Here is a 13049-nt window from a genome sequence, read left to right on the forward strand (position 1 = left end):
TGAACCTGATAGTCGTTGAGAGAACGGGCATCAATAAAAACATGTCTATATTGTCTAAATTTCTTCCTGTCTTGTGTGTGGCAGGTCCCACCTTGGAGGGTGAAACGATGCATTCTAACTTGTCCTCCTCGCATGGATTGAAAATCAGTACCGAGTTCCCTATGCGGCGAGTGACCTCATGCCTTAACTCGGCTGTTTTGTCTCCAGGCTGCAGCACGATCCTACATAAACTCGCTGAAACAACAGCCTTGAGAGAAAGTAAATCGCACAGGGATGCAAGCAAAACTGTACCTTTAAAACGCAAGCAAGAGCTCGCTCCGTAATTACGATGGCGAACACCACCAAGGTGGTGGCAATCTTAGGCGTTCTTGTGTTCCTGCAGGCTGTATCATGCACCATCGCCCGACACCACGCTGATTCAGGGTCGTCTCTCGCCAGCGTCCAGGCAGGAACGATGACGCTGGATGGGTACGAACAAGGAGCGGAGGGCGGCGGGCCAGCAGCGTGCGATGGCATATACTACAGCGACGGAGATTTCCTGGCAACGCTGCCTACGGAGCTGTACGCTGGCGGGAGCCTGTGCCACAAGTTTATAGGCATCCTGAGCACGCAAACCGGGCACAGCGCGAGGGCCATGGTTGTGGACGTGTGCGATGACTGCGACGACGACGAGCTGGGGACATCAGCTGCCGTGTGGAATGCCCTGGGGCTCGAAGCCAATGTCGGCGTCGCGCCCATCAGGTGGTCTGTGCAATGAAAGATCGTACATATCACTCCTTGCAAGTATATAAGTGATTGAGTGAAAAAGATCAATCTAAAATAGTAATAAAGTGCTTGCATGCGTGTATGAGTTGTGAAGCATACATATGTAGTACAAATAATGTACTTATAAGTGTCAACCAGTGTTGGTAGGGTTGAAAGTCAATGTAAACTGAGATCATCTCAGCTCGCTATTCTCCTGCACTGACCAATGCATACTGGGCTTCAACATCCTCTTGCAAGTTTTGGTATTCTGTCTGTAGAAATATTCTCTGAGCTACGCACGGGATGCGCATCAAGCCATCAAGAGGTACAGTGGCCGGTGATTAACCTCGATCGTGTTAAAAAAATGTTCTATATGTGTCCAGGAAATATTATTTTCTGAAAGTTGCATTCAGTGTAAGTTTGTAAGTGTGTAACTCACTACTCCCTCCTTTCCTATTTGTTAGGATTTTTTCAAAAATAAGAAAATGACCGATGTAAGTCGGTATAAGTATAATAGTGAAAACCCATGTAAATAGTAATGGTAAAGTACCTGCATACATGCATAAGAATGGAAGTCCATGTAAAATGATCTCAGCCAACATGACAAAACAACTATGCAGGGACAATTTTTCTAGGATGCTTCTATTTCGATCTCTACCCTAGAAAGCATCATCACTCTAGACACGCTTCTTACGACGATGTGCATAGCATCACAAATTCCATTTTTATAGGTCCATTATTTTAACCAAAGTCTTGTTGTTTTCGGTGAATTTGAGAAACAAAATTAAAGTCATCGCCAAAGGAACTTTACTGAGTGGAGATAGAACATATATTGTCGAGGGAACATGCTTGGAGAGCTCCACATGGTCCATGTGATAAGCAAACAAAAAAATTGCTTGGAGAGCAATATTTTGCAGTTTCTGTTCGCTAGGTTACAAACCTTGCAGATGAGAGACTGGCTAAACCATATGAAAAAAATCCAAACAGTAAGGGGATGATATTGGCTATGTTAGTGCTTGGCGTTGTTCACATGCAAGCTTCTAAAAATACAAGCATTCAGTATGCTTCATACTTAAGGTCTATTAGTTTCAAGAATCGTAGTGATATTTAGGTAAATAAAAATAACTAAGACAACCACTACACACAACTACAAAACAGCGATACATTTTTTCTGATAGGTAATTCATCAACTTTTCATCATGTACATCTTCTAAAGTTTTACGGTCATGTAATTTTTTCTTTGTTAACTTTCTTATCAGGGTAGTTGAGGGTTTAAAAAGAAGTGCATTGAAGGAGTTAGGAGCAGCTGATGAACCACTCTCTAAATGAACAATATTACGGATTTTAGCCCCAGTATATATATAGGCTCTTTTCTTAATTTCTTTGCATCCTTTGTATGAATGTTTCATTTGATTCAATTGTGAACTACACATACTTTCAGAAGATGTACTTGTTCCTGCTAATTACTCTACTAGAAGCTACAATGGATGTTGTTCATGAAAACTAGATGATACCCCGCACGTTGTTGCGGGTATACATGTGTATATATCTAAAGAATTCATAAATGACACCCTTTATCGAAAAAATTGTTACTTCATTCAAGTCGAGTTCAGTATGATGCTAGTTCTTAGTGGTACACTTGGACCTAAATGACTCCACAAATTTCCTAGCATATTTTTAGTTGTTATTGTTTCGATGAAATAGGAATGTTCCTTTCACTACATAATGCTTTGAAGGAAAAGGAGACCACATAATTTGGGCTAATTTGTGGTTATGCGGAGAAAAATACAACAAAACTTACTAGAGGACCGTGAAGTATATTTCTCATCGAGTAGCTCAGAATAGGATTTCCGACTTAGATTGTCTTACATACAATGACTTATACTGTCACAAACAAAACTTACTAGAGGACCGTGAAGTATATTTCTCATCGAGTAGCTCAGAATAGGATTTCCGACTTAGATTGTCTTACATACAATGACTTATACTGTCACAAACAAACATACATGATTGACACCACGCTGGGCTTGTGTTTTTTTCCGCCTATGAACGAGATGGCCGAAATTCGGCTATTTCAGAAGTTTCGGTAAAATATCGGACGGAATAGCAAAACCAAAATTTGAATATTGGAATGAAATTTGACTGAAAATTGGAAATCAAAATGGAACAAAAGTTTAACAGAACACCATAACCTTGAGGAGTACAAATATAATGTTTGGCCTTAGGCAAACCGTGATGGGAAGGCTCCAGAAGTTGGGCTAGGCCAACAATTCAGATCGGGTCAAACATATTTGGCTGAAAAGACATATATCAGGCCTGGCCGAGATGGCTAAATTTCGGACAATATTTATTTATCTCGGCCGAAATTCAAAACTCTGCCACTTACATGTAAGTAGACTATACGCTCACATCATGCGTATGTACGCATACATGTAGTTTGGTTGTTTATCAACTAGCGGCGAATCTAACAGGAAGGCTTCGACATGCTCGAGTCCCCCACCCACCCCACCCAAAAAAAGGAAAAGAAAAATTACTAGTATTCGTATCAAAATTTTGAACTTATTTGGACTAAACAATTGGGGGGTTTTGACTTTTTTCTACACACCGTTAACTTTGAGCCCCCTGCATTTTCTTCCAAGATTATCAACTACGTACTCTCCGTTGTGTACACACCGTTAACTTTGAGCCCACCATGTTGCAGTTAGACGTCCGACCAGAGGACCGGAACCTCGCCGGTACTGGTGTCGATCCCCAGGGCCTTCCACACAGCAGCCGATGTACTGATCTCGTTATCTCCGCAGCCGTCCCCGCAATCGTCCACGACCATGGCCTGCACGGAGGTCCCGATCAATCTCTTGATGCTGATCATCTTGCCGCACCGGAGGCCGGGCCCGTACCACTTTGAAGCCATCGACACCAGGAAGAGGTCGTCGCTGTGGTACTGGCCGTCGCAGCTCGCTGGCCCGCCCTCCTCTCCGTTCTCAAAGCCGTTTACCGACATCACCGCCGGGAGGTCGCGGACCTGACTGGCGGTGCATGACACCTGCAGTAAAACAAGAATGCCAAAGATCACCACTACCTTGGTAGTGCTCGCCATGGTAAATATGAGAGTTCCTGCTTGTGTTTACATAAGCTAGTCGTTTGCACTTGCCTTTCCCAGTGTGGTCTCTCTCAGAGTTTATTATATAGGCTCGTGCAGCATCCTGGAGACAAATCGGGGGACGTAGCTACAGATGTGCATGCCGACCCGCCCTCGTGTGACTCGTCGGAGAACTAGCCGTCCAGGCCTGCGGACAAAGTAGTGATTCTCTCTTGTCCATGCTTTAACAAACTCTTGCATTGTTGAGACCACGCTTGTTTTTGGATTTCGTGCATGGACCTAAGGGCAAAATGGTAACGGGGAGATAGCAGTGCCCCTTCTTTTTCTCAGTACAGTGTGTTTTTTAGATCGGAATAGCTTCGCACACGTTGTTTATGTACGGCATGTGGATGATGGTAGGATCTCATGTTCATTATATATGGAGGGATTTAATCTAATGGTGATTAGCTAGTGCCGTACTTGCATCGACCGAAAAATAGTCGGCTGCGTACCACTTTTTTTCTTTCGTGTGTCTACCTTCTCTTGCCACGCTCCAACCCTAGTGCAGGGTGTATGAGTGCACTGTTTTAGTGGCGCGTGGAACGTCATCGATCAATGGAGGGGTACGTAGACTCCAGCAAAAGATACGTCGCCACGGAAGGAAACACCAGCTCCAACCGCTTAGAGAAACGGATGGATAAAGCTTTAGCCAGCTTGTCGCATGTCCGTCGGCGGTGTGCATGCTTTCGTCTCCGACGTAATTGCTTTTGTCGCATGATATATCCACGTCCGTCCAGAGTCCGAGATAGATCATGCATGCTGGTTGCGCAATCATTTCCCTAGCTAGGCATTCCTGTACGCGCAAGGCTTATTGCAGTACCATGTAAAATCGAACACCGAATTGTAAGTCTATAAAAACCCCATAGCCATAGCAGCGTTGCTACCACACACAACATATCATGGCGCCCGCGTGGTCTTCAACGCTCTCGTCCCTTGTTGCATCCCCCGTCCGTGCAAGCTTCGCCACGACGACGACGCGGTTAGGCTACCCGAGAATTCTGAGCATGGGGTCCTCGGAGATGCTAGGCATGCTGATGATCGGCCTTAAACTTGTTTTAGTTTCTTAACTTTTCTGCCATTTCCCTCAAGTCTTCTCATACACTATAATAGTTCTGACTTTTGCCCTCTTTTTCCTTGATGGAAAATTCAGGTGGCCTACCTCCTCTGCTCCCTAGTGACCAACTGAAAAGAAAACGTATTGTGGTGCATGTCCAAAATGAAACTGAAAACAATGTGATGATCAGCACGGAAGGCTTGCTCCAAGCTCAGCTTGAGCTCTACCACCACGCCATGGCGTACCTCAAGTCCGCCGGGCTGCCGCGGACCTACGCATCCCCGACGCCATCCACCATTGTGGAGGTGCCGCCACCTTGTCCGACATCGCCACCAAGGTCGGTGTCCAGCCGGCAAAGGTTTCCCACCTCCATCGGCTCATGCGCGCCCTCACCATCCTTGGCATCTTCTCCGTCGACCAGGGCCCCCACGATGATGCCACCGACATGCACTACAACCTCACCCCACTCTCGCGCCTCCTCGTCGGGGACAGCTCGTGCACCCAGTCTCTCATCATGCGCATGCTCGTGGACCCGCTGTCCTTGACCGCCCTCTGCAGTATAATAGGGGAGTGGTTCACTGACAAGAGAGCGTCGACCCTGACACTTTTCGAGGTGGCACATGGGTGCACGCGGGAGGAGATGAAGGCGAAGAAGGGCACACGTGGCATGTTCAATGATGGCATGGTCTCCGATAGCTGCCTCCTTATGGAGACCGTCATCAAGGATCACCGCAATATCTTTGAGGACATGAGTGTCGGCCCAGACCTGATACCGAGTACTTTCCGGCAACGGCGACACGGGACGACCGACGACGGAAGATGATGAAGCGAAGCGACACTGACTGTCTTGGTTCCTGCCCCAAGCCGGCTCCCTCGACCAAATACTTTACGCCGAGATGCACGATGTACCAAAGAGCAGAGGTAGCCTTCTGCTAGTCGATGGACTCTTGATCGATAGCTAAGACAAGCAACACTCGAAACACGTGAGCGTATACGGCGGCCAGCCGACGAGAAACCAAACGCAGGCACACAAAGCCAAGGTATTGCCACAGGATCCTGATTCTTTATTGCTTCTGATCGGTACAAGTTTACAAGGCTGGTTGCACGTATATAAATAGCACTAGCAGCTAACTAGACCAATCCTACTCGGAGGCTAACTCCAGCACTACTCGGATACGTACATGCATTATCAATTTGGACACGTATCAATATTGGGAGGCTGCGTTCGTGTTTAATTCCAACAATCACCCTCCTAAACACGGCTTCATCACGTCACGGCTCCGACGCCGATCCTTCTTCGCATCTCCAAGAGCTTCTCTCTATCCAAAGCTTTAGTTAGCATATCCGCTAGTGGATCATCGGTGCAAATGTAGTTTACCTTCATCTTACCTTCTTCTACACAGTCCTTTATGTAGTGATACACTGTATCAATGTGCTTGCTCCTATCATGCCGCACTAGATTTTCGCGTAGAAAACTTTCAACTTGCTGTCAACATTAAGCACCATTTGTTCCGGATCTCAATCCGTAAGATCACTGTGTAGCCTCCCTAGCCACACACCTTGACACGCCACAGCGGCAACTGCAATATACTCTATTGCATCAACTACGGGTACTTTACTCTTCTTGCTCGGTTCAAGACGAGGGTCCATTGGAACGTCAATTGGATCGCAATCATTCATGCCACAACTTTCAAGTACCTTTCTTGTGTATGTCTCTTGGCATAGTGTGATCTCCTCGGTCTTTTGAGGTACCTCTATCCCGGGGTAGTTGCTCAAAAGATCGAGATCATCCATCTTGAAAAGCTCCTTCATTTGTAGCTTGAATTTTGCGATCACCTCTTCATCTGCTCTGGTAATTAATAGGTCGTCGACCTAGATGCCAACTAGTAGACGATCTCTTCCTTCACCTCTCTTGTACATTGCATGTTATAGTGGGGCTTTCTCGAATCCAAGAGAAATCAATGTCCGATCAAGTTTGATGTTTCCACTCCCGAGGACCTTGCCATAGCCCATACAAGATTTTGTGTAACTTCAGTACCTTGTGCTCTTCTCCCTCTTTGATGAAACCCGGTGGTTCATTCACATACATATCTCCTTCTATCTCGCCGATCAAAAACGCAGATTTTACTTCCATGTGATGTGTCTTTCATGATTCCTGAGCCGTGAGAGCGATGAGTAATCTCACCGATTCCATCTTTGCAACGGGAACAAACACTTCTTCAAAATCCACACCCTCTTCTTGCACGTACTCTTTGGCCACTAGCCTCGCATCGTGCTTCACGAACCCTCCGTCATCTTTCTTGATCTTCAATTCTCACTTGAGACCAATGACTTGTTCATTGTCGGGAAGATCCACAAGCTCTCATGCATTGTTGTCGCGGATGGACCCCAACTCCTCTTCCATGACCTGACGCCAACACTCCTTCGTATTTGCGTCATCAAAACACGCCGGTTCCTCGGCGCTTACTAGACATTGCCACCCACTCCTTTTCATCTTTTCCGTGTCTATTGTCCAAAGAGAATTCTCTAGATACATGTTGAACACCGGTCGTAGATGTTCGGTTGTAGGTGTGTCCTTTCTTCTACATGCGCGGTCGACGTCCCTGCTGGACTGTTCAGCAGCACCGCAGCTGTTGCTGAGCTCTCGTCTGCACGCAGGCCACCAGGCAAAACCCCATGCAAGCCACCAGGTAATGGGCCTTGCCCATCACCACCCGCGGTATGGCTTGTCTCCTGGTCTGTCTTCTCTTCTGACCCGTCAGAAAAGCCTAACCATTTTGCTTTGCATGTTGTAGCTAAGCCATTAGGAGCGGCGCCATCATGTCCTTTTTCTTTTTCCTGGGCGTTGCTCATCCACCAGGACACCACGTGATGGTGAGCTCCCATATGAAGTTGCATTATACGACTTGTACGCAGCAACCATGTACATGCCTCCTGCAAAGATTGGACCATACCGCGTAGTGTGTGCGCCTTGCTTCACGTCGGCCACATGCAAGTGTGAGCTAGGTGGCGTTTGGTTCTCTGGCTATCCCTCGATGGGATAGGGATAGCCAGATTTTCGACGGATGCCATTCGTTTGTTTGGAAGGCAGCAAAGGATGGGGATAGTCAAGATACTGGGAATATTCTCCGAAAAACTGGTTGACGGGAGCCGCTGAAATATGGCGGACGAAGGCAACCACCCTCTCGAGCCCGTGATTCCCTTCGTCTGAATCGTTTTCTGTCGGTTTTATGTCGTATGGTCCTCTCTCTCGAACCTCTTTCCCTCCCAACATCACCCAAATCTCTCGCCTTTGGCGGCGCCGCCGATCTAACATCAAGCGTTGCGGGTGTCCTCAACCGGCGAGCGGTGGTGGCTGACTGCCCGCTTGTGCTCCAAGATGGAGCTCTGTCGGTTGAAGGTTTCCAGATTGATTGAGAGCAGGTAAGGCGATGGGCGACAGCTGGGGCGACAGCGTGGGCGACGCGACTGCGGTGTGGCAGCCAGCCGTGGCGGGGCAGACGGGCTGGACCGGGGTCCGGCGCACCGCGAGCGTGCTTCAGGTGAGCGGCGGGGAGGGCCGCGCCGGCTCACCGGCAGTGGGGGCCGCAGGTCGCCACAATCGCTTCTGGGCGTTGGCGGCGGAGGACTCGGAAGAGGAAGACGAAGGCGGGGAGCTGGATCTGGAGCGAGGCCTGTGCGCGGCGCCGGCAGGGCCGTCGCTCGGCGACTTCGTGGCCTTGGCTGCGAAGCAGGGCGGGGTGGCCTCGCGCTCGGGTCGCGGGAGTCGCTTCGCGCCGGGCGGCCGTGGCTCCAGATCCATGGCTTCTCGCATCTGGTAGCCGCCGCGGGAGCTCGACTCGGGCTCAGGTGCTGGCGGTTCGTCGGGGGCGGCGACGAGCATCCGAGCCAAGGCGGCGGCGAGCCTGACGGTGTCGCAGACGGAGCTGTCCAGGGAGGACTGGCCGCGCCTGCCAACGCCCCCCGTGGCGACGGCGGTGGCGGCGGCGGGGGCGCCGTGCGGTCCCGAGCCGATGCGCTCGGCACCGGGCCCTAGGGTTGGGCCGGGTGGGCCGTTGGTGGGGGCTCCTTCGGGGTCGGCGTCCTGCGTGGAGCTGGCAGAGGCTTCTGGGCCTCGGCCGAGGGGACTAGGCCTGGAGTCGGCCTCGGAACCGCAGCCCCAGGTTTCACAACGGCCCAGCGCGCCGCGGCCCAACTCTGGCCCGATCACTGGATATATATGGGTGTGGCGGGGCTGCCTGGACCCCCGTTTAGGGTTTCCAGCCACCACTCGCGAGGTGCGGCGCTTTGCCCACTCCGCTCGCTCGATCCAGATCTGCCCCCCTCCTCCCCCCCTTCTCCAGTCCTTCGCAGCGGTGGTGATGGGAGACAGGCGTGCGGACAAGCGACCGATGGAGGTCTCAGATCCGGAGGCGGAGCGGCGTAGGGAGCGGGAACTTCGTGACAAGGCGAAGCGTGTGATGCGCGAGCGCTCGGGTGGACGCGAGGCCAGAGAAGAGCGAGGCAGATCCCGCGACCAGGGCGAGCGCGAGGGAGACTGGGGTCCTCCTCCCCCGTGGTGGATCCAGCAACAGGAGCGCAAGAAGAAAAAGAAGGTGCAGCAGCGGCGTCGAGAGCTTGAGAGGAAGCCCGAGCCGTTCCCCAGCGGTGGTGGGGGCCACGGGGACCCAAAGGCCATGAAGCCGAGGGCAGCTTCACTGGCGGTGGCACTACCCTCTGCTCCCAAGGTTACGGCGGAGGAACCCATCCCAGTGGAAGTGGCGGCGGACGTGGAGTGCTTCAAGTGCGGGCGCCCCGGCCACTTCCAGTCCCAGTGCAAGTTCTTGCCCCTCTGTGTACTCTGCAAGGAAGAAGGGCATGCGTCCGCACACTGTCCAACAAGGGGCCGGCAACTCCACCTCCAAATCATGGGCAGCGCCATTTCTGGGGAAGGTTTTTTCTGCCTAGAGTTCGAGGACGTGGACGAGGCCGAAGCACCCATAGATGCTCGCATCAAGAACGCGGCCATCTTATCTGCGGAGCCGGGGAAACTGAACCTACGGATTCTCAAGCAAGAACTGAAGCACATGGTGACAGGCGACTGGGACTGGCAGGTATCTCAAGTGGGTGATGATGATTTCGTGGTGGTCTTTCCTTCTGCAGACCTGTTACACATGGCGAAGTCTAGTGGTAAATTGTTTCTGTCCATCAATGACATCACTGCGCGGGTGCGCGACATGTTACACGAGGAGGTCCAACCCATGGTGATGCCGGAGACTTGGGTGCGTCTCCATGGCATCCCAAAGAAACATAGGCGTGAAGATCGCATCAGGGAAGGGTTCCGGATGCTGGGCAGGCCAATTGTGGTCGATGAACTCTCTCTAATCAGGTTGGGGCCTGTTCGGATGAAGCTCGCGTGTAAAGCCCTGGAGAAGCTCAATGGAGTTGTCGAGGTTTGGTTCAACCATGAGGGATACCAAATCAAGGTGGAGCGCGAGACCCTGCCCAAAAGGGGTGGTGAGCGGGCCGTGCTGGGAGTGGGCCCTGACAACCACCCTGACAAGGTCGCGAATCCGGGCGCTCGGACGCTGGGCACCGAGAAGCACGGCAGGGCCGAACCAGGCAAGGAGTCGCAAGGGTGCGAGAGCGGTCCTCGTGGTGCGGAGTTCCAGGATACCAAGATGACAGACAAGGGAGAGGACCAAGACGACAGCATTCAGGACACATCCATTGACACGGAAACTTGGGACAAGTTGGGTGCGCTGTCGGCCGAGATTGGTGCCATGGGGGTGGCGACCCAGGACACCGCGGTCAGCGGGCCCCCGCTAGCCAGATCGCTGGAACTCACCTTCAACGAGTACGGGTCCAACCTTGGCTCATCCCAGGTGGCGACGACTTTGACTGACGCGGGTGGGGTTTCCTCTGCTGTCCCTCCCCCTCTTCCAACATATCCCTCACCAGGGGCTGTGGGGGCGGACTACGGTGGCGTGGTTAGTGAGCCAGCTGATAATACGCCTGCTCCGCGTCGGGGATCCAACAGTGGGGGCAGGCAACCGAAGAAGACGGCGGGGCGGAAGCCGGCGAACAAGCAGGCGATGGTGGTGGCGGAGGCGGAGAGCTCTGACCTTGGTGGTGAGTTGGGCGCAGCGCTGGGGACGGGGACTACCAACAAGGCCAGGCGCACCAAGGCGATCCCGGTGGTGCAGCGCGCCCCGAGCGTTCGGGCCAAGGCCAAGCTCGGCGACCTCTCCTCCTTGGAAAGCGCCAAACTCCGCACCGCTGACAAGAACATGGACGCCGCAGGTAACCCCTTACCCTCTTTTCGCATTCTTAATGCCTTCTCGGATGAGCAACTAGTGAGCATTCTAGATGACTGGGGGTGGAGACTCGTGGGGCGCAGTCCGAGATCGTTTCTCTTGTGCGCGCTAGGGAAGAGGCGCAGGCTGCGCTGGCGGCCGCTGCTGTGCGTTGTGCTAACAACAGCGCGTTAGCCATTGTGCCAGTAGAGGCTGTTGCTGAGAGAGTGCCCGACGAGGTGTCACTAGCTAGGGAAGCTGGTGTCCTTCCTTCTAATGGCCGAGCGACGGCTAGGAAGAGAGTGGCGAAGGCGGTGACCTCTAGAGGTGTGCGCCTACGTAACAGGGTGATTTAGATGCGTTACATGTTCTGGAATATCCGTGGTTGTGGCCACGGTGGTCGACGCACGCAGCTCAGAGAATTCATGGTCAAAGAACATATAGACGTGGTTGCGTTACAAGAGACGATTAAATCTGATTTTACCTTCAGGGATTTGCTTGCTTTTGATCCTCTTCAACGTTTTGAGTGGCAGTGGGTTCCCTCTGTCGGTCACTCTGGTGGCATTCTTTTGGGTTGTAATAAAGATGTTTGTGATGTTCTGCATTGGGATGTTGGTATGTTCCTTTTATCTGCTACTATTAAGCACCGTGTTTCTGGCCTGCCGTGGGTGGTCGTGTGTGTCTACGGGCCGGCTGACCACGCCAGATCGCCAGCGTTCCTACTCGAACTTACCACCCTGGTCGGGGCCAAAAGGGATATCAACCTCCCTGTGGTGGTAGGGGGAGACTTTAACTTAATTCCCTCGGGGGCGGATAAGAATAATGCCCATATTGACTGGACAAGGATGTCCTTATTCAATAATGCCATTGCGACAGCAGCATTGCGGGAGGCCGCACGGACTGGTGCCAGATATACCTGGACTAACAAGCAAAGGCAGCCGGTCCGTAGCGTGCTAGATAGGGTCTTTTTTTACTCCGGAATGGGAGGTCTTGTTCCCCATGTGCTCCCTCGTGGCGGAGACGCGCATCGGATCAGACCACGTCCCGCTCATTTTCTCCTCAGGGGAGGAGCTCATACGTCGTAGCCCTAGGTTCTACTTCGAAACGGCGTGGTTTGAAGCAGAGGGATTTGCCCAGATGGTGATCGAGCGTTGGGGCGCCATTTGTGCTCATCTGGGACCTCAACGCGGTCCAGCAGAGGGCTGGGTCGCGGCTGCTGGCAAGCTGCGCGCCTACCTACGTGGGTGGGGCGCTAATCATGGTAGCGAGTCCAAGAAAGAGCGCGCGCGCTTAGTTGAGGCGATTTCGTTGTTAGATTTGGAGGCTGATCGACGGCCTTTCTCGGAGGCCGAGTGGGCGCATAGGTACGCTTTAGAGGATCAAGTGACAACGATTTTACGCGCGGAAGAGGAATATTGGCGACGCAGGGGCGGAGTCAAATGGGTCACGAAAGGAGACGCAAACACTGGATATTTCCACGCCTACGCGAACGGGCGGAAGAGGAAATGCACCATCCTGCGTCTCCAAACAGAACAGGGTGTTCTATTGGCGCAGGACCAAATCGTGGCCCATATCTACGAGTTTTTCATAGGCCTTTTGGGGACGGCCGCTGAAAAACCATTACGCCTTCGCGGTGATTTGTGGGATACCGCGGAGCGTGTCTCGCAGGAAGAGAACGATAGGTTAGCCCTTACTTTCCTTCCTGAGGAAATAGACAAGGCCTTACACGGCATGAAAACGAGCACGGCGCCTGGGCCGGACGGCTGGCCGGTGGAGTTCTTTAAGATATTTTGGCCCTGCCTTAAGCATTTGTTTTACGATATTGTCAATGGCTTCG

General features: G+C 51.9%; 2 protein-coding genes across 2 annotated transcripts; one reads left to right on the forward strand and one right to left on the reverse strand.

Annotated features, from left to right (window-relative positions):
- Positions 1 to 328: 328 nt before the first annotated feature.
- Positions 329 to 757, forward strand: LOC109779868 (putative ripening-related protein 6). The gene has a single exon (XM_020338486.1). It carries the CDS (start codon positions 329 to 331, stop codon positions 755 to 757), a length of 429 nt encoding a protein of 142 aa, XP_020194075.1.
- Positions 758 to 3445: 2688 nt separating this feature from the next.
- LOC109779867 (putative ripening-related protein 6) lies at positions 3446 to 3841 on the reverse strand. The gene has a single exon (XM_020338485.1). It carries the CDS (start codon positions 3839 to 3841, stop codon positions 3446 to 3448), a length of 396 nt encoding a protein of 131 aa, XP_020194074.1.
- Between the last annotated feature and the right edge of the window lie 9208 nt (positions 3842 to 13049).

Source organism: Aegilops tauschii, chromosome 6, assembly GCF_002575655.3.
Source record: "Aegilops tauschii subsp. strangulata cultivar AL8/78 chromosome 6, Aet v6.0, whole genome shotgun sequence".
NCBI lineage: Eukaryota > Viridiplantae > Streptophyta > Magnoliopsida > Poales > Poaceae > Aegilops > Aegilops tauschii.

What these genes read in the sequence shown, in the direction of transcription:
- LOC109779867 (XM_020338485.1), bottom strand. Translation starts at nt 3,841, where the DNA reads ATGGCGAGCACTACCAAGGTAGTGGTGATCTTTGGCATTCTTGTTTTA.
- LOC109779868 (XM_020338486.1), top strand. Translation starts at nt 329, where the DNA reads ATGGCGAACACCACCAAGGTGGTGGCAATCTTAGGCGTTCTTGTGTTC.